This window comes from Daphnia pulicaria, chromosome 11 (genome assembly GCF_021234035.1).
Source record: "Daphnia pulicaria isolate SC F1-1A chromosome 11, SC_F0-13Bv2, whole genome shotgun sequence".
In the NCBI taxonomy this organism is placed as follows: domain Eukaryota; kingdom Metazoa; phylum Arthropoda; class Branchiopoda; order Diplostraca; family Daphniidae; genus Daphnia; species Daphnia pulicaria.
Genome location: NC_060923.1, coordinates 1,506,441 through 1,530,475, shown reverse-complemented (window position 1 = coordinate 1,530,475; position 24,035 = coordinate 1,506,441). Strand labels below are relative to the sequence as shown.

General features: G+C 39.3%; 4 protein-coding genes and 1 pseudogene across 8 annotated transcripts; 2 read left to right on the top strand and 3 right to left on the bottom strand.

Moving 5' to 3' along the window:
• Positions 1-67: 67 nt before the first annotated feature.
• On the top strand, positions 68-1,257 carry LOC124316002 (annotated as a pseudogene).
• Positions 1,258-5,447: 4,190 nt separating this feature from the next.
• LOC124315552 (calmodulin-A-like) lies at positions 5,448-12,225 on the bottom strand. The gene is made up of 7 exons (XM_046781307.1): positions 12,044-12,225; positions 10,737-10,970; positions 9,279-9,518; positions 8,663-8,798; positions 6,826-6,964; positions 6,282-6,430; positions 5,448-6,128 (listed from the first exon to the last, which is right to left on the bottom strand). Exons 2-7 carry the CDS (start codon positions 10,821-10,823, stop codon positions 6,103-6,105), a joined length of 777 nt encoding a protein of 258 aa, XP_046637263.1. The 5' UTR covers positions 10,824-10,970; positions 12,044-12,225; the 3' UTR covers positions 5,448-6,102.
• Positions 12,226-14,243: 2,018 nt separating this feature from the next.
• On the top strand, positions 14,244-17,397 carry LOC124315305 (glycogenin-1-like). Of its 4 annotated transcripts, XM_046780888.1 has the most exons (9): positions 14,244-14,429; positions 14,856-14,997; positions 15,059-15,233; positions 15,294-15,456; positions 15,521-15,647; positions 15,719-15,878; positions 16,008-16,358; positions 16,586-16,621; positions 16,715-17,397. In XM_046780888.1, coding segments are annotated over exons 1-9 (1,428 nt in total). In that variant the 5' UTR covers positions 14,244-14,428; the 3' UTR covers positions 16,988-17,397. The 4 variants fall into 4 exon arrangements, with proteins under 4 accessions (XP_046636844.1, XP_046636845.1, XP_046636847.1 ...); XM_046780889.1 differs by lacking the exon at positions 16,586-16,621; XM_046780891.1 differs by lacking the exon at positions 16,008-16,358 and having other exon boundaries at positions 14,250-14,429.
• A 96-nt stretch (positions 17,398-17,493) lies between these two features.
• On the bottom strand, positions 17,494-18,388 carry LOC124315618 (probable signal peptidase complex subunit 2). The gene is made up of 3 exons (XM_046781405.1): positions 18,247-18,388; positions 17,947-18,161; positions 17,494-17,882 (listed from the first exon to the last, which is right to left on the bottom strand). The coding sequence occupies exons 1-3, from the start codon at positions 18,265-18,267 to the stop codon at positions 17,534-17,536; spliced, it is 585 nt and encodes a 194-aa protein (XP_046637361.1). The 5' UTR covers positions 18,268-18,388; the 3' UTR covers positions 17,494-17,533.
• A 478-nt stretch (positions 18,389-18,866) lies between these two features.
• LOC124315168 (activating transcription factor 7-interacting protein 1-like) lies at positions 18,867-22,346 on the bottom strand. Of its 2 annotated transcripts, none has more exons than XM_046780636.1 (8): positions 21,435-22,346; positions 21,006-21,367; positions 20,800-20,940; positions 20,590-20,733; positions 19,827-20,524; positions 19,513-19,766; positions 19,270-19,442; positions 18,867-19,200 (listed from the first exon to the last, which is right to left on the bottom strand). In XM_046780636.1, the coding sequence occupies exons 1-8, from the start codon at positions 21,772-21,774 to the stop codon at positions 19,102-19,104; spliced, it is 2,211 nt and encodes a 736-aa protein (XP_046636592.1). In that variant the 5' UTR covers positions 21,775-22,346; the 3' UTR covers positions 18,867-19,101. The 2 variants fall into 2 exon arrangements, with proteins under 2 accessions (XP_046636592.1, XP_046636593.1); XM_046780637.1 differs by having other exon boundaries at positions 21,006-21,364.
• Between the last annotated feature and the right edge of the window lie 1,689 nt (positions 22,347-24,035).

Sequence of the window (24,035 nt, the reverse complement as noted above, 5' to 3'; positions counted from 1 at the left end):
GGTTCTCGGCTGTGTTGGCTTCCCTATCCCGGTTTCAGGGTAAACGTGGTCCGATTTGGAAACATGGATGAGCGCCTCTAGTGAGTGTGTCAGCTACTACGTGAAGCCAGCCAATCAGGAAGGGTCTATGAAAAACTCATTGGCCAATCACAGCTTACTTTTCTACATGAAGTGAACAATAATAAAAAGGTAGAAATATCCAACTGTCAAACCTCTAAGTTTCAAGCCGAATTTATATTCGATTTTGAATAGCCGGTTGTTTTCGCACAATCCTAAATTAATTTGCCGTAATTTATAAAATGTTGTACTATTTTCAATGAATGTTTTTACTTTCCAACTATTAGGCTCGTAACTTCAGCACCAGTTCATCATCCCAGCAGTTGGTGAAGGTAAATCATGTGAGTGTGGTACAGGTACATTTTAACCTAATTGTGTAATTGTTATAGGCTCCAGTCCAAGTTTTTGGGTTGTATGGTCGCTATGCCTCAGCACTCTACTCTGCTGCTTCCAAACAGAAATCTTTGGACAAAGTTGAGAGCGAGTTGAAGAACTTTCATGCAACTATTGCCAAAGATCTCGTTTGGCAGAATTCATTGCCAACCCCACTTTGAAGAGATCACTTAAGAAAGATGCTCTTATTTCAGTTGCCAAGAAATTGAAAATGAGTGCTGTTACAGGCAACTTCCTTGGTAAGTTTTTCTTTTCTATTGGTTTTCACTTCATTCTAATTGTTATTCATATGTTTATGATTACAGAACTCCTTGCTGAGAATGGAAGACTTAACAAATTGGATGTTGTCACTGGCCATTTCTTTAACATGATGGCTGCATTCAGAGGTGAAGTTGTATGTGAGGTCACCTCAGCCAAGGTAAAATATAAATCTAAAAAACATTAAACAATTACATGTTTAAAAAAATCTATTCTTATATCAAGGCCTTGGATGCTGCTACATTGAAAGAGGTTACTGCCGCTCTTTCTGGATTCTTGCAGAAAGGACAGTCTCAAGATTTCAACCAAGGTGGATCCCTCCATTGTTGGTGGACTTGTAGTTGTCCTTGGAGATCGCTACATCGACATGAGTTTGGCATCAAAGATTGAACGTTACACCACTCTCCTTAAACAACCCGTCTAGAAATTTTAAGTTGGCTGCGTTATAGTGGGAAACAAATATGTACATCTAATGGCAAAGAAATGCTGTAGTGGATATGAAAAATAAAAGAAATCGTATCACGAGGTTCTCCTTGTATGCAAACAAAATTGTCATTGTTATTTCAAACACCACATTCAGCTAAAGACAATAATTTGTGCACATTATATCTGGTTGAAACATTTGTCTCTTCTTGGTCCATAAGTTCTCGCATATACCTGTGTCTTCGTTCCCAGTTTCGACTAAGTTCTGTTGGGCAAGCCGAGGATTTCTTTTTGGAACTTTCAACTACTGCCAAATGATCCTTTAGATCGGGAAGATTACTCACAAAGCGGGATGAGACTTCAACGAGCTGTCGCATCAATTTAACATTCAGCATGCAGGGAGGGGTAACAAACCAGACGGTCTTCAAATCCTTCTCCTGAGCTGCTTGAATGATGCTTTTGGATTCGTGAATGTGTGAAGCGACGGAGCATAATACTCGGGCGTATTTGTTAAACGTAGCATAGTTTGGCTCAGCTTCATAGAGTACATGCCACAAATTGACCATCAACTGCATTAGCTCACACATGATCCAGGGAGCTTCCACTACAATATATATTCAAGAATTGTTATTTAATATTAAACAAAATAAACATATGTAAAAATACCACTTACGTTATTTCTCCATTTGAAAACATCAACATTTTGCATTACTTGTTGACTAGATGTATCTAAAATGAAAATGGTTCGGTTTCTGTGCATTACAGATTGTACAGAACATACAATATTACTACCATTTAACAGAAAATGTTGGTTTCCAGGGCATTGCTCCAGCATTAAGAGTCCACCGTTTGTAAGGATGGAACACGTTCAAAATTTCAATCCCTGTTTGAAAGTCACTTTCGTTAAAATGATGGGAGCAAATATGTACTCGTCAAATTACTACATGGAATTAGTTCTCGCCATTTTGATAATGAAGTTTTAGGAATTGCAAACAGGGTAACCTCGTTTTCTTTTTGATTTCCTTTGAAATATGTTGATTTACAACCAGGAACAGCACGCCTGCCAACCATTTTTACAGAAATTATGGTTAGGCTTCATTCACGTAATACACGATGATGGCGAACGTATTCACATATTACACAAAAATGGCCGCCGAAAGTATTATTTGAAAGTCAACGTCTTATCACTAGATGGCGCTGATTCATTTTTCCACTTCACAACTTCTGACAAGCTCCGCCCTAAAATGTCTGAAAATCGGGGATACGTTTACCCTGAAACCGGGATAGGGAAGCCAACACAGCCGAGAACCGACCAGGTATCTATGGCTCTGGAATTAGGCATTCTTGTGCTTCATTTTCTTGTCGTTATTTTTTATTTTATTGTACTCTGTATACTCTTCTACTTTTGCACACTGATCAGAATTAATTTAAAAAAAGAACGACATTTTAATCCGATCCCTTACTGCGCTTGCGAGTTTCCCATTAAGGCCACTTCATTTCACGGGGTTTAGTTGTCTCTTCACTTTTCTGTTCAATACCTCCTTATCGGTTTGTGAGTGGTGATCAGTTTTATGGCACAATGACGAACATTTTTAGCTTTGTTAGGAGGATGTTTTGATCATTTTCCATAAAGGGCGACTTAAGTGCCCGCTGCCCCACGTCGCCCTTGCACTTGTTTTATTTTTCTTTCCTTCCAGGGAGACTTTTTTAGGTCTACGGGAACCCTGTTAAGGCCCTCGGCAGGCTAAAGCCTTAGCCTCAGGGATTATGTTTAACCTCATGTATATGGGATAATCTACCAGCAGGGTGTGTGAATACTGAATAGCCTAGGTATATAAACCGATATAAACTTCAGCAAATTTAACGAAATAATGCTGCATATTCTTAAGATATTCAGGGATCGATATTTTAAAATATAATAAACTGACCATTCCTTTTTTGAAAATCTGATTTACAGTTTCCTATGTAGGCCTAGTCCAATCAGCATACATTTTTTTCGTGTGATCATGTAGGCCTACATCTTTATATAGACGACGATCTCCGTTGTACTCTTGCAAAACTGGAGTTGCTCTGAATGATGCTTTTGAATAGTTCTCCCATACTTACGCTAATAACCATCAATAAAAATTGATGCGTATTCCGATCTATACATAAATAGGATAGGCCTACTGTTACATAACTATAATGTCACTCATCACTCTATCAAAGTCGATGCGTATTCGCCTATACTATTCGCATATTTTTAATGTAAAAGCTGATGTTGTATTCTACTATCCTCGATCGATAAACTGAATAATCTAACATGGAATAGAATGTATTCACGACTCATGAATAAATATTTTAGGCGAACATGAAGGGATTTTTTTTTTTCTTTTTTCAGGGCTGCATCGCTTCCTATTGGGTTGTCTGTTTTACACGGTCTCTGCCTAAAAATACGGGATATATACATCTTCATCTACTTAAAATTTTGTGGAATCCTACAAAGACCTACATATAGCGAACATAGAGTTCTAAGCTACCATGTGTGGCCCGAATGAATGTTTTGCAACAATGATTTGAAACTATCAGCAGCAATACTTCTAGATGGATTTTGTGGATGCGTGTATAGGCCTGCTATATAGGCCTATATTACGTAATCCAAGGGATAGTTGTATAGCCACCCACACGCACTAATGAATTCTTTGCTGCTGCGCTGCCTTTTATACCGCGCGTATGATATCTTAAAGGCAACGTGATTTATGAAATAGTTTCGTCTCATTCTGTCTAGCGCTCCGTCCGTATAGCTCATCTCTAGTTATGCTGCTGCTGGGTGTGGATATAGGCCTAATAGGTAGAGTGGTAGACAGACTCTTCTACGCAACTATGGCTCAACTTATATTAAAAAAACTGAAGTGACTACATCCTATATAGACGCGGAGGAGCACAAAAAGAGCCAACCTACATTGAGTGTTTCTCTCGTCCAGGATCAATAAAAAAGGACACGAATCCTCTTTCCCCTCCCCCTTTAGCTTCCTTTTTGTAAGATGTGACTAAATATTTACTAAACATTTACTTTCTATTTGTGCATATAGGCCTATGCACAAACGCGTCAACGGTCGTTGCCGCCATCACTTTCGGCACCTCTCGGAGCTTTTCCCAACCGTTGCGTCTATGTGTGATCTGTTTTATTTACTTTTCTCGGAATTTATTCAGGAGGAATTTCAGAATTTTTATGTTCTCCCACAAACAAGTAGTACAGCCCACACTATAAAGCTATCATTAATATACCTCGCGTGTCTTGTATTTTTTTTTACAACAATCGTTGTTCTGCACTGTTAGACAAGCACTTTAGTAGATTCTTTTCCCCTCAGATTCTCACTTTTTCTTCACACATTTCTTACAAAAGAACCCCGTCACTTTCACAACTTAATAATTAAAGGAGGAACAAAACTACACACAACTAGGCCTATTCTAAACGCCAAAACAAAGTTAAGCGAATAAAAGTCCAAGTTTTTCTTTAAAGCGCTTTTGCGCGCAAAAATACAAATCAGCGTCAGCTTATAGTCTCACAGCATATAGGAAACTGTGCAACCGTATTTATTTTCCACTTTTAGAGTAAAGTGAATTCATGTTCAGACGCAGAAAAAGATGATAGAAAAAAGCAGGAGGTTTTTTTATAATAACAGCGCACAGACATCTGCTGAAAAAGACTTGCGGAGCTGTATAGTATCACAACTTCTAATGGTAATCCAAATTTACGGTTATGGAAGAGTAATTCTTTTTTTTTTCTTTTGGTCGGTGCTATATGTGTTCGAGCAAACTTGCTTTCAGCTGATGCCTTCATCATCATGAGTTTCGGGCTTTAGCTAGGTTACTTCTCTCTTTGACTCTCAGCAGGGGGCATTTTCATGGGTCCTAGAACTACGACAAAAGCCTTTGCCGCAGTCGCCTAGGCAACTGCGTTTGCGTGCGAGCGTGACTTCTTGGAAATGTTTATTTCACACATTCGTTGGCGGTTTCTCGGAAATGCTTCGAGGAACGAATATAGACGGCAACACACAACCATATACAGACCGTAGGCTACTGCCACATCAATTCGAAATGACTTGTATTGTGATGCCGGGCTAAAGTTAGGAAGAGACCGCAAATAAATTGCAATATGTCCAACTTGATAGTTTTATCTTTTCCTTCAAATTGTTTATTTGAACGTTTTGGCAGCTCAGTCAGTGATTCAACAACATATATAAAATGCAGGACAGTCAGAAAACTTAACTTTTGAAAATACTCAACAACGGGTCTATTACCCAGTAGTTTGATGCTAGTTTGGTTTTTTAAACAATTGAACCGAAGTGTAATTTAACATTCAAAATCAACAAACGGCTTCGGGTTCTAAAATATAGCCACTGATGAGAGAGTTTTCGACAGCTAGTGAATTGCTGAGCTTTTGAACAACCTAATTAGGAAAGTCTCGTTCTCTATGTAGAATTCCCGTGAGCCCACACAATCAGACAATACACGTACGCACACATGAACATCAAAGAGAGGACAACATTTTTGGTTGTTGATGTGAAACACGATGGAATGACTTGGACTAGCTCCGCGTCAAAATGCAATAGAACCAATGGAACATCGAAATCAAACATTAACCACAACAAAACATGGAAACATTTACACAGAATATATATTATTCATATAATAGATATTGCCATTTGGAGAATAACGTTTGCGCAAAAACACCCACATTTATTTGGCACCAGCATCATGGAACGATAAAGCGGACAATTTGGCATCCGCGCATCTCTACGATTTGTGCTGCAAACACGCGGCAAGGTGATTTGCTGCTGGCCTTGCCATCGTGTTGACGATGGTTTCTCATAGAAGATATAATAGGCTACTGTAGCTATCGGCTACTTTCGCCGTTTCGTTTCCAAAAATAAGTGCTGTTATTTCAGTGGATATTTCCCTTTTGTATACTTGTGGGTTGATGATGGTCTACTTTGTCAACAGCTCGACGAACTCTGTTTAAAAATAGAGTAAATATAAATACACAACTTTTTATAGATCAAGGCTATACAATACACACATTGATGTAAAAGAAGAAACGTGAATCAATTTAACCATTCGAAAACACGTTTGTTGACATGTAAGTGTGTACACTATAGCCTATATACCTTGATAGAAAACGCGGCCGTTATTATCACGATCGGCTTCCTTCAGCATGTCGTCCACTTCAATATCGGACAGCCGCTCGCCCAAGTGTTGCATGACGTCGCGCAGATCGGCAGACATGATCCAACCCTCTCCCAACTTGTCAAACACCCTTGGGGGACAATATTCCTGGTATAACTATTACTATGTCGGTGTTGGGATATATAGCTGATGTCAAATCATATAAAGTAATGTATGCAAAACTACGCCTCTGATGGCTGCTGGAAAAGTTCAAAAGTCGCTGATGAATTAAAAAATTCAAGGCGAGTTCCTTTCGGAGTTTTGAAGGGCTGTATGTATTTAATAATGTCGCGAAGATTCAAATTCTAAAAGAATTTCAATCATTTCGATTGGCTTTCATTTTTAAAAGTATAATTCAAGCGGGAATTTTCCATAAATTAAAGTTCTTTAGAAAGGGAAAAGTTCTCGCTTCTTCTATATTCTCTTCACTGCGTATGTAATCATAAGTTTGGTTAGAATAAGCTATTGAATATATTAAAAACTTACCGGAAAGCTTCGAGTAGCTCTTCCTCGCATCCATCATTCTTCAGTTTCTTTGACATCAATTGTAGGAATTCATTAAACTCGACGGTGTTGCGTAGATTGCTGTTTGATACTTCGCGCACCAGAGTCTTCAACTCTTTGTCTTTTAACAGAAAACGTTCATAAAAATAAATTTCGAATCAACTTTTTCTTAATTTCTTTTTTCTTTTGCACTGTTTGGGAGAATTACATAACTGTGACAAGAGAACATTCCTGATATACAGATAGACTATATGCTATATCGCCATGACCGGCCATGACAACCCCCTCTAAAAAGATCACGTTTGCTGCTTGTTATTTCGGCCTTATAGGTATTATCCAAAGGAGCTTGCAAAGTTCTACGGCTTAATATAGCTATACAATCTTTAATAAACTTTAAGTGTGCAATTCTGGAATCCCATTTTTTGTCTTTTTTTTTTTTTTTTTAAGATCCCGTGGGAAGAGATTTGGAACCTGTAAGGAATTCACGGAATTCGACAGGCCCTTCTTTTTTAAAGGGACTTGCGAGACCTTTGCGCTTATACGTATACATTTATATAAATCCTGTCGGAAATACTTTGAGAAACGTCGAACGAGCAATGTTACAAATACAATGTTCAAAGCCGATGCGTCTATACGGATCGATTCTGGAATCCCTGGTATTAGCACGATAATAGATTTCACGTGTTCTACACAGATATATAAGTCCTATATAGACTGTGTTCTTGTTCTATAAGCGGCTGCTGTCTAATTGCGAATTCTTTGGGGATTTCAATATAATGGGGTTTCATGAGAAAGGTGAATTAATAAGGAGACTATTTAGTGTATGACGCCGTGCATATAATCCTGATGAGAGTTCGGTCGGTTATTAATTCATTGTCTTTTACTTATTCAAGCCGTCGCTCTCCCTTGTCGTGGGTGCTGTGTTATAAAAACCGCAGAGCGCTAGACCAAATAATTGATTACAGCAGATCGTTCCGTATATCAATTTTATCGCGATGTTTTACAAAAAGAAAATAAGTGACAGATGTGGTTTTTATATGATATAGACAAAAAGAAAGATTGTTGTTCTACTCTATTGTTGTGCGAAATCTACCCATTCAGACATCGTGATACATATCGATTTGGCTCTCCACTTTGTGCGACTAAAGAAAAAGCATGCAGGCCTATATGTTTATCTTTTTGTTTTAAGCTGCCAAAACTATAGCTATTGTCTATAGAAAGTGCTACTATATAGGCTATATGGAATATAAAACGCACACAGAATGTAGAGCATATGTCGACGAAGAACTACTCTAGCTGCTATCTTCAACAGAGAGTGAATTATAAAAATCTATAACGAAATCACAGCAAGCAGGCCAAAATAATAACCCTTATTCGTTCCATAGACATTGTAGGCCAAGTTTAACATTATCTTCGACGATTTTATACACGCGATCGATAATAGTTGAAAATGGTCAACGATCAATACATCCGTCGTTGTTTCTAATCGATAATGGGAAACCTCTTTAAAGCCTTCCCACAGCACACGCAATAACAGAGCAAAGATTGATCTGTTTGCATGCTGTTAGATGTCTATAACAAGGTCGTTCCAAAAAACTTTACGTTTTCTTTTTTAGTAGATTTCCTTCTTAGATTTCCCGCCCGCGTATAGACAAAAACGGATTGAAATGCAAGTTAATTAGGCTACACCGGATATGCCAATTAAAAACAAAACCAACAAACACATAATATGAGAAGGCCGTGACGCAATTATATCTGGAAATGACAATATCACGTTATATACGGTCTAATGATGAGGTTTCAGATTCATCATTCGTACCTGTCGATCGTTGGCCAAGGGATTTCATTACTTTCCCCAGCTCTGTCACAGTAATTAGGCCGTCTTCGTCTTTATCTATTGCAATAAAGGCTTCTTTGAAATCTGCAACTTGATCTTCTGTTAGTCCATGCTCCGACTGCCGGGAACAAGAGATGCTGTATATAATAACTTGGGGGGGCCTTTTATGATGTAGGCACACAAAAGCTTCTCTAGCCAATATACACGCTGAAAAGATATACCTTCTTTTGTTCAAACAGCATGCACATTCTACACAACTGTGAATCCATAAAGGAATTTTCTAATCATGTTAATAATGATATATAGAGCTAATGGCAAGATATAGACGGACTAAATAGATAATGTTCAGCCACGAGCACAAAATTATTTCAAATCTAATCTAAAATTGGTTCAGAAAATGAACAGCTGAGTCAATTTTGAATTATAATCGTGATTAATATAGTGCACTACTCAATAATTTACAATCACAGTCAAAGCTATTATCAAAAATATCTAGATATGATGTCTGCCATCCTCTCTTATTATAGACTGGCCAATTAAACAAATATTATATCTCATATCCTATAGATACGTAAAATCAATAAAAGGATGAAATTACCAAGTCAATAGTGACAGTTAGGTCATGTTGATTGTTGCTGTTGCAGGGCTTCTTGCTGCTGCTGGCCTTTTGATTGTTACGGTTATTGCCGGAATTCTTGCCTGACGACTTGGCCGACTGCTGCTGGCAGTTGCTCTTGGCTCCGGGATCATTGCTCTTTGTAAGAGGCGGCTTAGGGGACCCAACTGGCTGGTTAATTGTTGACAGGTGTATTGATCCTTCCGACTGTTTGCCCCGAGCCTATATGCCGACAAAATCATAACTCACAGCACCATATAACGTCAACGCGGGGATATACCGCTCGCTCCAGTTGTTTTGTGTGTACACATAAAAGCAAAATTCTGCCCATCAAGCGTGTACACATAAAAGAATAATAAGAAAGAAGGACGACAAAAAAAAAATAATAATACATAAAAGGCATATCTTTCCAAGACGATTGTTTCAGCAAATTAAGTTTTTGAGCGTTGATATTACGGTGCGACGAGGCTGACAAGAACAAAGGGATCGAGCGACGTGGAGTATAGCGACAGATAGGATATATACAGGACTGTACAGCGGCTGTACAGAGAGATATTGCGTCTTAGCAGAGTTAATGCTGCTGCCTTTGCTGTGTATGTATCTCTAGGAAAGTTGCTCGATCGATTTTGGACAAGAAAAGAAGACATTACGACACTTAGGAAATACGGATTACTGCTGATTACCAAATTGAGTTGTTGGAAATCATTCATTCATTCATTCAGTTGTATATATACAGGCAACACTCCCACTGCACTTGGGTGAACAGTGAAAACATTAGCCCCTGAGGAAAAGGAGGGGGGACCAAGGGATGTTGTCTCGGCATTTTCTCATTCTGTAAAAAGCCCACAATAGAGACTAGGCAATGGCTACGATCGATAAATGGTCCATATAGCCTTATAGCCTGCCATGAGACCATCAGGTGACGGCGGGGCGTCTTCTTCTTTGGGTTGTATGAAGGTACAGATTTTTGTTATATTATATATACGTCGTCCCTCTTATATAATATATCCCGTCGCATTTCGGTGCCCAGATTTCATATTTGCGCCAAAAACACGGCGTAATGTATATAATATAGCCCGGGTAATATAATACTTATTGGCCACCGCCGCCGTTTGAAAAAAAGAAAATTATAGTTGGTTATATTCTGAGATTATATAGCTGCTGACCATCAGCGAGAAACAGTCATCATTGGCAGCTGTATAACATTTATATAATACCATGATGGACGTCCATCTATATGCGTCAACTGTAACGCACATTATACAAGATGATGAGAACGCCGGCTATACTACTACTACTACTACCCCATTAATTGCTTTTTCTGGTTATTAGACGCAGAGGGCGAGCTCTCTGCGTGATAGCAGCACAGCACACACACAAATATCCGTGTTGCACACAGGACTCGAAAGCGAACGAGACCGTATTATATACATATACTACCTTGCTTCGGTTTCTGGGCGAATACTCTTCACGTGAAGGTTTCCTCCGCTTGTCTTTGAGAATCATACGAGCTGCAGCGAACGCCATGATGTATACTAGTGTGATGAGCAATTGTTTTCCCTGATTCGAAGAATTTGTGGAAGTCCTCTATATGGCTCTATGTGTGCTGTGTGTTGTGATGAGTTGACGTTCGTCCAACAACACCAAGTCATCAGCGGCGGTGGCGGCTTCTTTCTGCATTTCAAAGTTTTCTCTTTATTGCTTTTGACTTTAATAGAAGTTGGGAAACACATGGTCATGTCAAGTTCTCCACAAATATTATATCCACGACGAAATAAGCTCTTCCGCACAACTGACAATAGAATCATTGATAGAGAATTTCATATCTACATCATCATCACATTCTGAACGAATAAGAAGACGCACGAACTATTTGAAATGACTAATCGAGAAAGCCTTGGGTTTCATAGTTGGCTTGTCAAACGCATTCTTTGTCCTAGATATTGTTGTTAGGCCTTCAAAATAAGCACAACTACTAACAAGAGCATGTTAATGATTTCCTGGATTTCTAATATTGTCGGAGGCTTGTATTATATTGATAGGCCTAATTAGCATCGTTTTTATCGTCAAGAAACTGAGATAATATTAGCAGAGTATAGACTATACTAGTAACTAATAATAAGCAACGTCCGGCTAAAAATAGCAGCACAATTCAGAAAATCTAGCTAATATTGAGATAACGGATGTCAAAATCAATAACCATGCCCATTCGAAGTTGTCATATTGACAATTGAAATTTTTCAATCACGACAGAGTGACAACCGGAAATGAAAGAAATGTTGGACATCAATAAAAAGAAAATACTATATCACGATGCGACCGAATAAATCGATCAAACGTGTATCAGAAAAAAAAAACCTATTATATGAGTTTGAGTGTCCGCGTAGAAGACTTGTATTCTCGGAAACATTGATTTCATATTAGATGTGCTGTGCCGTAGGTTATGTGACTTGTCTCTATTAGATTAGACATGCTGTAGGTGATTCTGTCGGCTTGCCACGCCTGGTAAAAATGTGCGTGATGTCTATATCAAAACGGGGGAGAGGGAGACTATATAGCTAGATACTCTTTAGTGAATTAAAGAGGGTTAGCAACTGAGCACGAATGCCACACCGATGAAGTCACTATAAACGAGTGACACAATAGCGTCGTCTCGGCTAGCTGACTAATACACGAAGCAATGGAAAACAACTAGACAAGTTCTTTCTTAACACCCAATTGGTTTCAGAGCGAATCAAATGTATTACCTCGACAGCAGCAGACGTTTTAAATATTGGGTAGTACTGAAGGCTTTCAATCAGAGGAGTCAAATGTCTAATTTTTGGGTCGAAAGGCACTGAATAATGCAATGATCTGACACTGTATTATAACACACCAAGGGTCGGAAGAGAGGAGGAGGACGCGACACCAATTCAGTTTGCCAGAGACTCGGAAGCTGAAGCTTCGTTCGGTAATCATGGCAGTTTTTGTGCGAGACCCGTTTGCGGCCTTTGACATGCGCAATGGGAGCGGCCGTATACGTGTATATATCCCCTATATATGATATCAAAACAAAACCAGTATAAAACGACACGTGCTGTGTCAGCTATATGACTTTTACCCAACTTCCCAGGGGTCTACAGTTATATATCCATTCAAAAAAGAGTTTTCCCGTTTTTCCTTTAGGAGTTATACACGTTTAAAGAAATAGTAAATATATTTTGTGGTTGGCTAAATATGAGTTGACACGCTCTGGCGGCGAGATCGATTTCCTTCACTTGATAGGAAATCCTACAGATTCGTGAACTATTAGCTTTTATTCAGATATTATTGGTTAGATTTGATTTTCATACCTGTTTTATTCACAAGTTAGTATAGATATTTGAAGCACAGTGGACACTACGTACCGATTATCTCCTGCAATAGTAATTAGGTACACTCTAAGACATAAATATGTATATTGCGTAATTGTCTGAGTTGTACGAAAACAACCGCGTGCAATAACAATGAGCGACGTTTCCGACTCCCTTGCTAGCTAGGTGGTATGCTGGTGATGTTGATATACTTGGTGATGTTGTTCAGGCAGCAGCTCCATCGATCGATCCGATCGATACAAAAAGTTCATCGTGTCTTCCGTACAGATATCCAGTTGGATGTTATTCGTGAAGATATCCAACTCATCAGCAGTTGAGCAGTGTGGCAAGTTATTAGTGGCGCCGGGAAAATCGATTAACTCACAAATCAATTGAAGATTGGCGACAGTCTCGTATATTATACACACGAAAAGAGCTGCGTAGTCGGGATTAAAAGTTTGGCCAGGAAAAGAGATTAATTTAAAAACAAAGGAAATGGAAACACACACCAAAGACAAATAACAAAACATCATTTATTTTAAGCTATATAATACACTGACAAAAGAGTTTGTATTGCCATAACCTTTTGCAACAAAAAGATGAGCATTTTATATTTTTATTTTAAGCGCCAACTGCGTTTGCTGGATTATTTGCGTAACCGGTTAACACCAGCCGGTACCTATATTCCACAAAACCTGACGTCGTCCCCTCCCCCATACGCATCAATTTCAAAATGGATGTCAGTGTGTGCAAATATACTAGTAGCCTTAAATAAGCTTGGCAAAAGAGCGAAATTAGGCGAGTGTTATTGAGAGATAGGCGTTAGCGCTTCGTATTTTTATTGATGAAAACAAGAGTAATTCGCGCCTGACTTTTTAATTATAGCTTCAACGACGGAACTGGTGACTATCGTTCCGTTTCATAGCTATACTGACGTCAAACAATGTTAGATTCCGCGCATAACGTATAATATTACTCGCGGCCGGATGCGCTGAAATGAATTGACTTTAACGTTCCATTCAGCATCGACTTCGATTCACATAAATTGAGGCACTAGTTTAGCGAAGCGAGCTGCGATTTTTATTTTGGGCTAGATTACTGACTAGACAAGACACTTGAGCACTCTGTAGTAATCTGCTTATTTCGGCCTTCACGGTCACTCAAGCACGGCCCGCCGCCCACGTAATTGAACTACTGCGCAGATTTTGCAGATCAACCACGTTCAGTGACTTTTTAAAAAGATGTCATAAAAATGATTTAAAAAAATAGATGAAATAGAATTTAACGTAAAAGAAATTCATTTACAGGTAAAGATGTAAGTAAATTGAAATTCTAAAAAAACGTCACGTGCCGAGCTATACACCCAGACACTGTATTTATGGGAATATAACCTTGAATTGATTAGACGTTCTCAACCTTTTTTGGCTTAACGAAATGACGGAAACATACGCCCTATAAGCCCCTGGTAAGAAAATCATTTGCTAATCACGTGCCAATTGCCCTTGACAACAAGAATCATTTTGTCTTTTATGGGTGAAGTTCATTTGTTGACCGCTAGATGCTGGCCTGAATTTCGATCCGCGGTTGAATTTCTTCTCCCTTCCAAGACGACGAAACCGGTTAATAAAAAGAATCCAAAACTCCTCGAGCGGGAGTTCTGCTTGTGAGTTTGTTCTATTCGTCTGATCTTCTCAGATTCTCTCTCAGACGTAGTAACAGCGCCGTCAAAGCAACCCCTTATTAGTTTTCGTTCTTTGTCACAAGCATCTGCAATCAGTCAAACACGCACAAATTACAATCAGTAAGTATTCAATAATTTTTGTCATTTTCTTTGGAAATTCCTCTAGTAATATATAAGAAATGCCATGCTACGCTTGCTTAAGGAACTTGAACTGACTAGACCATGATATTATATATACTTCATGGTGTCTGGAGCAACCGGCATGACAGAACGGCTAAATTTAACTATGGTCATGTGCCCTCATTTAATAATTCGCCGAATTTTTTTTTACCAAGAAAATGTTTGAGTTTGCCAGTTGCATGGCATTACAAGGCATTGCTATTACATCAGTAGTATATTTTTGCTCTATTTGTGCTTTTGTTTTGGAATGTTCTGTAATCTGCAACAAAACAACAAGCTAAAAATAGTTACTGTAAAGTAGGCTGACCTTGTCTCTACACTGCATCAATCTTATGGGTTCTAATGAATTTTCTCATTACATTACAGTGGCAGCTGAAGCATGGGTCACATTGGCAACAAATGATTCCTACGCCGTGGGAGCCTTGGTGCTCGCACACTCTTTGAAGTCTGCAAATACAACAAGGCCACTAGTTGTCATGATAACTGATCAAGTCAGCACTGCAATGAGGTAATTCTTTAATTTTTTAAAATTCATTGGTTTTAATCATTATTTTTTAATGAAATTACAGGGATAGACTTGGTGCAGTTTCATGCCTAGTTCAAGAAGTCAATGTCATGGATTCACATGACAGTGCTCACTTAGCATTGTTAGCAAGACCTGAACTTGGCATCACTTTCACCAAATTGCATTGCTGGGCTTTGACTGCTTTCAGTAAATGTGTTTTCTTGGATGCAGATACTCTGGTAAAGAATGTTTCCAGCCATAGATTATTCAGTTAAAATTGTAACATTTCAACATTCTAGGTCATTCAAAACTGTGATGAGCTCTTTGAAAGGGAGGAATTCTCAGCAGCAGCTGATGCTGGCTGGCCCGACTGCTTCAATTCGGGTGTCTTCGTTTTTAGACCCTCGTTGGAGACGTACAGCAAACTTCTCTCTTTTGCTGTATCCGAAGGAAGCTTTGACGGTATTTCGAATGATTATTATAGATGCAGTAGAGTTTCTCAATAACTATCATTGGAATTTTTCAGGTGGTGACCAGGGTTTGCTCAACTCGTACTTTGCAGACTGGGCCACTAAAGATATTAGTCGACGATTGCCTTTCATTTACAACATGACTGCTTCAGGCTCCTATTCTTATCGGCCAGCATACAAACAGTAAGTTAAATTGCTATAGTAAAAACATGTTAGCGTTCAGTGAGTAGCATTTTATTTCGTATCAATTTTAGGTTTGGAAAGAACGTTCGAATTGTTCATTTCATAGGTTCACCGAAACCATGGCAGGCATCTGAGGCCTCTGCTTTCCAGAGGCCAGTTCCAGGAGATCACATCGGACTCTGGTGGAGCATTTTCGTCAGCCATGTCCTGCCTTGCTTATCCTCTGAAATGGTAAGTTGTTCTTTTGCCTTTTAGCTTACCTGTCTTAACGCATTTCTCTAGTTCTTGCGTTTTTTCTTATTTTTAAAACTAAATATTCGTAACAAATTGACGATGTGCCAAACGAACTCTTTAAAATAGTTCCCCATTCAACGCCCTCATTACCAATTGAATGAGCAGCCTGACGTTTCTCTATCAGCCCCCATGAAAGAGAGAAATCATTCAACTCATATTGACAGTGAAAGTTTGACCCTTGCTAACGTTGTTATCGAGCAACTTTCGGACGCCGCGGAAGTCAAGGAAGCTGCGGTTGAGGCTGCTATGCTGAATCGACCGTCCCATTTGACAGAGTTTTCCCATGTGCCAATTTCAAACCATGATTTACTCCCCCCGATTCTTCCAAATCCTAATAATACCGTAATATTACCAACATCTTTTATCGAACCCAACTCTTTCGCTTCAGGCCAAACAGACAGTGCTGAATCCGAACATGTAAGTCGACCAAAAAATTGGTTTTGTTTGGAATACTGCCATGGTTTCACGTCGGTTCGTATTTCACGTACACAAGAGTAGGGGTACAATTTAGTTGTCGTCGGTAGTTCCTGAAGCTGGAAATTATTAGTCACATCACGGTCACCTTCACAGTCTTTCACTAACAACTTGCAACTAACACTAGACACAGTCTTTATTTCCTTCTTCTTTCTTCTTTTTCTTACAAGTTAAGCTTGCCCACAATAGTGCCGGCGGAGGATAGTGTAAGTATCCATTCTGGCCATTAACGATTCACTTTTCTCATTTTTGTTTTAAAAAAACATTCCTTTTATTAATTGTGTATCAACGTTTTGTAGACTGGAGTTGCAGCCCAATTCTCGCAGCTTGTTGTCAAAGACGAGAGGCAGCAGGTTGTTAGCAAGGAAGAACAACATCATAGTCAACCGCAAGGCAGCCCTCAACACGTAGTGGTTGCCACAGGAGGGGAAGCTGCGGCGGCTGCCGTTTCGTCTGCTCCGAGTTCCCGGGAGGCCTGGGAACAAGGATGTGTCGACTACACTGGAAGAGACTCGTTTGATAAAATTATGGAGAAAATCGCAAAGACACTCGAAAGCCAACAGAAACCTTAAATCGAGTCATACGAATTGCAAGAAGAAAAATGAAATCTACATTTCGTACGAATGCCGGAGAAGCCATACTTGCCGCCGCCAATACTTTTATTGCTTTTACTAACTTGTCCTGTGGCTGTTTCTCTCGAATCGAATCTTTTCGTGTGTTGGAGCTTAAGTAGAGTCAACCGAGGAATATTTTCTTGTACTTCTTCAGGGTCGTGAATTTTTCTGTTGGTTTTTCTTTAATGTTATACATGGATATATCTTTCCAAAAATATGAATATCAAATGTTAACAAGTTCAAATATGTAAAATCTTAAATGAGGATCTAATAATAATGTAGTATGGTTTCTCAAATGATCATTGTATGTCGTTTAAATAGCCGCTAATTCATAACGTTTAGTTTTGGTGAATAAAATAATCTTAATAATATAAAGTGTGGATTATAGGGTAAAATTCTTAATGCACTTTTAACAATGTCAAAGGTATCTTGGTAATACACTGAATAAAAGAAATCTTGTTTTTAAATTTGAAATTCAGTTTAATTGCACCGAATTTGTAGAATTTATTTATTCTTGCGTCCAGACAACAAACCATTGTGAAGCTTTGAGACTTCAGGTTCAACATATTCCATCAACAATACACCATTACAATCAAAATACTGAGCAACAGATCTCTTGGATTTTGCTTCCCTAACCTTTTTAGTTTTTCCATCTTTGTAAGATAAAACTAATTCATACTGATCATCGTATTTGTTTAGAGAAGAGCTAGCTTCCCAGGAATTCACAGGGTCAACTCCGGCAGGATCTTTTTGGTAAACAGACACGAAAATCCCCTTTTCTTTGTGCGTAGTGTAGAGGGTCAGTACTCCCATCAACAGAAAGTAACCCAGCACACAAGCCAGTAAAACAATCCTGCAAAAGTAATTAATAGGTAATCAATTTTCAATAAATCTGTGGAAGTCAACAATGACATTACTTGGATTCTGGAAACGGATGTAAATAATCCCACAACAAGGCAAAGCCAGCAATTCCGACAGCAAGCGTGCAAATAGCTAATCGTCCATCGACTAGAGCAAAATTTTCAGTATAGTTGAATTTATCAACCAAAACTTCTTTGACAGCATCATCGAGAGCGTTCTTGACAGCGGCACCATCCCACTTGTTCACTTTAAGTACCTTCACCGGTTCTTTCTGAAAACAGAATATAAAAAGGTTACTACTTTTCAACATTATTAAAGAGATTTTGAAAGAAAACTTGACGTGAACGTATACATACCTGTTCGCTTTGACCGGCCATTTCTCTGTTTGTGTGGTAAAAATTTATTTTCAGAAAAGTCTATGCTGACGTCTTGGTCTCTGACGTTTCATTCATCCAACGCTGCCACACGGTAATGATTACAGACTGAACGAATCCGCATTCAAGTTCATTTTTATTTCGTTCACTTCTTTAATCCAATCCAGTAATTCACATCCACATTCAGTGATAATAAATCGAGATTCAATCAATAATCATATCACTGTAATACGCTAAAGCTTGATTTGATAATGATGTTTTTAGAATCATGTAATCAATTCAATCCCGCAATGAATTCGATGACGCTACCAAGCCTAAATGCCATGATTTCTTCAGAATAATTTGTCAATTTTTGTTTGAGTATTTATAAAAGCTCTTCGCCAAATTTCTTCTACACTGTTTGATTTTAGCATAAAATAGGCTACTATTTCTTAACCGATACTTTTCTTACATCTTGAAAGATTTTGTTAAGAAAATTATTGTAGAAAATTTCATCGTTTTACATCTATAACTCTGAAAACTTATTCAAATGGAAACTTCGAGCTCGTATTTGTCTTTGTTTATTTTTTCGAGTAAGGTAAAAATAAGTTTTTCAGAAAACGTCACGTGCAAAATTGCATATTTTATTTATTTGAAACAAAAAAAAACCCGACTGCAATACAAAGAACTGAAAAATGCCGAAAAGTCAGGATATAGGCAGTAAATTCGTCATACTTCAGAAGACGAAAAAAGTCAACAATCATAAGAAAGAAGGATCTTCACACAAAATAAGGGAAATTTACACATTTCAATTCGACTCGACGAATGAAATTTCAATTCAACTCTACGAATGAAATGTCAATTCAAAAATATGGTTCCTGGCTCGCTATATGGTCCATAACGACCGTGGACGTCCATGGCTCGTACGGCGAAATGATAGCGATGGCCCTCGAGAAACTTAATAATGAAACGAAAAACCCATGGCTTAGAAAACATTTTTAGTATGACCTTTTCATGATAAATTACCTGGGTTAAAGTACAGGCCATGGGTAAAGGCAGAGCCTTGACGTCTCCCACCCTTTTCCAAACGCTTGCACTCCAGTCATCATTTGCACCTTCTTGGTAGGCAAACAACTGATATGATGCTATATCTGCATGGTTAGACAGGTTTCCATGCATCGTCCAAGACAAAACAATTCCTGAAAAATTTATACAAATACCAAAATTAATAAAGTTTTCATTATGGTAAAAATGTAAAGATAAAATTACCATTTGCAACTCGTTTAATGTCGACAGTTGGCTTGGGTGCAATAGCCTTCCATGCTGGATTTAGTGGTCCGATAGGAGGAGGCGGCAGAGGCGCTGGATGTGTTCTAGTAATTGTACCGGCGGGTGGTGAATTTCCATTTGATTTCGATGTTGTTACCGGGGAGCGACCGTTCAACGTCGTGGATTTGAGTGCAACCCCGCGAGCCACTCCATTAGGCATCCCACTAGGAAATCCGTTTGGTACAGTTGCAGAACTATAAATCAAGACAGTGTTATATTATTTGATAACATCAATATGAGCGGGAAATTATTACGTGGCTTTGGGCATTTGTCTAGGAACGACAAGTCGACCGGCGGCAGCAGCTGCTCTTTCCTTCTCCAAATCTTCGTCCGTCAGGTCAATAACGTTGGGCAAGCGTCCAGGAAGAGTCACCTTGTTAACTGTGGTAGCTCGGGAGGCGGGCACTTTGGACCAGCGAGCCATTGGAACAGAAGCCGGAATTGACGGTGGAGCGGACGTTGTGCTAGTTGGATCACCAGTAGTGGCTGACCGAGCCCGGACAAGCACGGCTGCCGTACCAGGATTAGGATTGACTTGATTCGGTTGCTGTTTGGTAGCCAACGGAATCACCGGTGTGATGTTGACCGAGTTCTTGAGTAATTTACTAGCGACACTGGCGCCACCCGGAATAGATTTCAAGCCTCCAATGTTGACATAAGTAGCAATCTTGGATGAGTTTGGTGGTTCATCCGATCTTCTGGTAGGAGCCGCTCTATAACGTGGTACAGCTTGTTGTGGCACGTAAGAGGCGATATCCGGAGACTGCATGGTGAAGCTGGGTGGTATGGGTACGCGAGCCAAACTATTAGCGACTGAATTTGGAGAGGTCATGGTCGATCCAGACGACGTGGCTACCGATTGCGAAGGATGAGTTGGCGATTTGATGGTAAGAGCAGGAACAATCGAAACGGCTGGTTTAGAACTTTCAGTCGTTTTCTTCAGTGCAGCAATCTTTTTGGTTTAAAAATAAATTAAATTATAATCAATTGTTTTAATTAAAAATGTTTTAATGCTACCTGGTGTGCAATACTAGGATGAGAAGATAAATTGATTTGCAAACCAACGGAACGCGTCATTTTCATGGGCGGAGCAATTACTTGATTGCGATTTTTCGATTGCTGTGACACGAACCTTCGAACTACCAGTTCCAAATCCGATACCTATCCATTTAAACCGTCGCAAGTTAATTTATTTAAAAAATGATTGTTGTATGAAAATTAGTTTACCTGTTTGTGAAGAGCTTCCGAACGACGGCGATATCGTTCGAGCTGTGCATCGGCTGCTTCTAATTTACGTTCCAGTTCTCCAGTAACACCACGTTCACGGATAGCCAAACACATTTGTTCCATCACCAATCGTTCCAGTTCCTAAATTAATAAAATAATCAGTAAAATAAATTTCTTTAAAAACAAATAAAAATCTATTGATTTACCTCTCGTGTCAGTCGCTTAACGATTTTGCCAGCAGTATTTCCAACTTTAGCTTCAAGAGTTAAACTTTTCATTACAATTTCAGATTTATCCTCTTCAACAAGCAATAATGGCGATTCTGGCGGACTGCCAGATGGATCGACAATTTGGCTTTCAACGATCGGACTTGTGCTTTCGCCGTTCATATCTACAAGTAGTATACTACTCATTACCGACTCAGGTGATCCCTTGGATTTAGATTTTCGTTCGCTACTATTCGTCGCAACAGATTCCGTCAATCCAGAATTCACCCGAACTTTTCTCGTTTCATTGTGTCTATTGCCATCTGTTTCGGACGCCATTGTCTTTACCGTTGGAGATCCTACTACACCAAAATGAAGAAATAAATTAATTTTAAACACTCACTGGAATTTCAGAAAGAATGTCTTTACCATTAGAGGAAGGGGGCGGAGTATCTTCTGTTTGGGTTGAGGGTTCGTCCGCATCCGCATGACGCCGTTGGTGGTTGTCTTTGCGGTTTCGTTTCAGCGAGGACGCCCTAATGCTACCGGCACTAACTGAGCTATGATGGCGACTTGATGATCGAGTTGATCCATGTGTAGATGAAGAATCGCTGCTGTTGGTCGGTGATGAACTGCGGTGGCGTTTACGGATGGCTTGTCTGTCCCGTAAATTGATTTTCAACTTCAAACTGGGATTGACAGTAGCCGTCGTTGTTGTTTCAAGAATCACTTGATCTGGATGATCCACTTTTCTTCCATCGTCCACCATCTTGAAGACAAAGAAAATCTAAACGAAGATTTTGTGATGTCAACCACTGGCTCGGAAATGGTGTCGAAAGATTTGACCGCCGGAGTGTGATCAGACGACGCTAGAGCAGCAGGAGCGCTACGTTGAACGATCCTCTTGGTACAACGGATACTACGAGTCTACCTCCTCTTAGCTGGCCGGAGGAAAAACAACCTGGAGGGGCGCGCTCTTTTTTCTTCTCCCTTTTTGCCTCAACAATCGATAGCGCTTAAGTTGGGTTTAAATCGATATCTAAATTACACCCGCAGGCGGTCACAATAAGTTGGCGACCTCTTGCCAACCGAAGGTAAAATCTGGCCAACGCCCCCCTCCCAAGAGAGAGTGAGTCGGAGAAAGCGAATTGCAATACAATCTGACGAATAAACCCAAAATGAAAGCTTGGAATTCAAAACGACTAAACCCGATTTTAGCTAGAACAAGAGCCCAAAAGAAGAAGAAGAAGAAGAACGGATGTTCTGTGCGTTCAGAGAGAGGTTCGAAATGGGGGTCTTGGGTTCCTTGGCGCTAGCCTGTGAATAGTAATAACGGTTGGGATAACACAGACTTCTACAAACCCCTCAGGGCTCTCTCTCTCCTCTTTCTCTATCTATTCCTTCTCCTCTCTCCCTCCCTCTCTCCTATTTCCCATCCAAGGTTTCAGGAGCGACGATCGTTTACCTACGCCAGGCCATTCTGTAATCTCTCGTCTTTTCTCCATGATTCTCTTCTCGAAACGAAACTATGGCGTTTCTTTCGACAACACAAGAGACTTTTATAAAGACCGGGGTCATTGCTGATGTTTTAACAACAAATTCACCAATTTGTCTGGGTTGCAAATGAAGATTGTTGGTCGAATTTAAATATCTATGTGTGGAGGAGACGGGCTAATTTTGGAAACATGACATAATTACGATCGTTTCCTCTTCCGAATTCATCAAATAGTACAAGTGATGTTTAGGCATGTTTGGACATGATGATACTATCGTTATTCAATTGTTTGCATTCATCTTTTAAAGTTTAATGATTTAAGCTACAAAAGTTAAGTGTAATTGAATTAGTTTTAATGTTGATGCATTAAAACTGTTTTCGAAGGTGGCGCCACCCGTGGCCGGAATAGAAACTATAGCGATCCAGCGAACGTTGAGCGGTAAATCAAATGGTGTACCCGATCCCCGTATTATCCCCCCTGTCTGTTGGTGGAACAGAGACTAGTAAAACAGTAATTAAAGGCATTTATCTCGTTCAGTAAATAAACGATTACATCACGAATTGAGAACGATTGCCCTGCCGTTAACGTTTGACAGAAGAACTATCTTTTTTTAAAATCATTTATTATTTATCGATTGTTGATTTATATAATTACCTAAATTCATTGGTTTGAAACTTGCAACGTCCATAAAATGCAAATTGCACATGTCATCGTAACGCGCAGACAAAGAAAAACGTCGACAATTTCTAAAAGAATTAAAACATCTTTTTCAAAATGAAACAAAGTGTTGAAATAAAACTCAAAAACTCAGCCCAGAATATGTCCTAAAACGAGTTAACCATATGCGCAGGTCCTGAAGTCTCCCAGTGCAGTGCTGACGTCATTAAACTGCAGACAAGCCAATTGATTCAACCATAATTTTATGTATTTGATTTAAAAGTATGTCACGCAGATATTTTCCTCAAAAGGTAAAAATAAAAAGTCAACAAATATTCTACCAACAGCTGTTGAGAAATTTCCCTAGACAAATTTTGTTTCCTGTTCTTATTTTTCCTGAATTTCCCCTTTGCATTTCAGAAAAAGGTTCAGGCTTCTTCCTTCAGTGTGTGTGTGTGTGTGTGTCTGCATAGCGGCAACTATAGAAGAGGGAGGGAAACGTTCGTTTGCTCGCGCCATGAAAGGGGGGGGGGATGCGCCGTGGGTCCCGGTATTCCGCCCGCTGACAATTTGGATCGTTCGCTCATTGGTCCAGTCTAAGACTATCGACGCTTCGTTTTGGCCGCCATTCCGCTCGGATGAATATGTTACGCCACTTTTGACCTTCAGATAACCTTCTTTCGCTTTGTTCCCAAAATGTTGACGTGTCACGTCACTTGGAACACAAATAACGTTCGAATGATGCATTGACCGAGTTAATTTTTAACTCATTAAAAATCAATCACTTAATTACTATCGATATTTTACGAAACTGCTAAATAGCAAACCGGGGAGAAATCATTTCACATTTTCGTGAAGTTTTAGAGATTTCATCAAA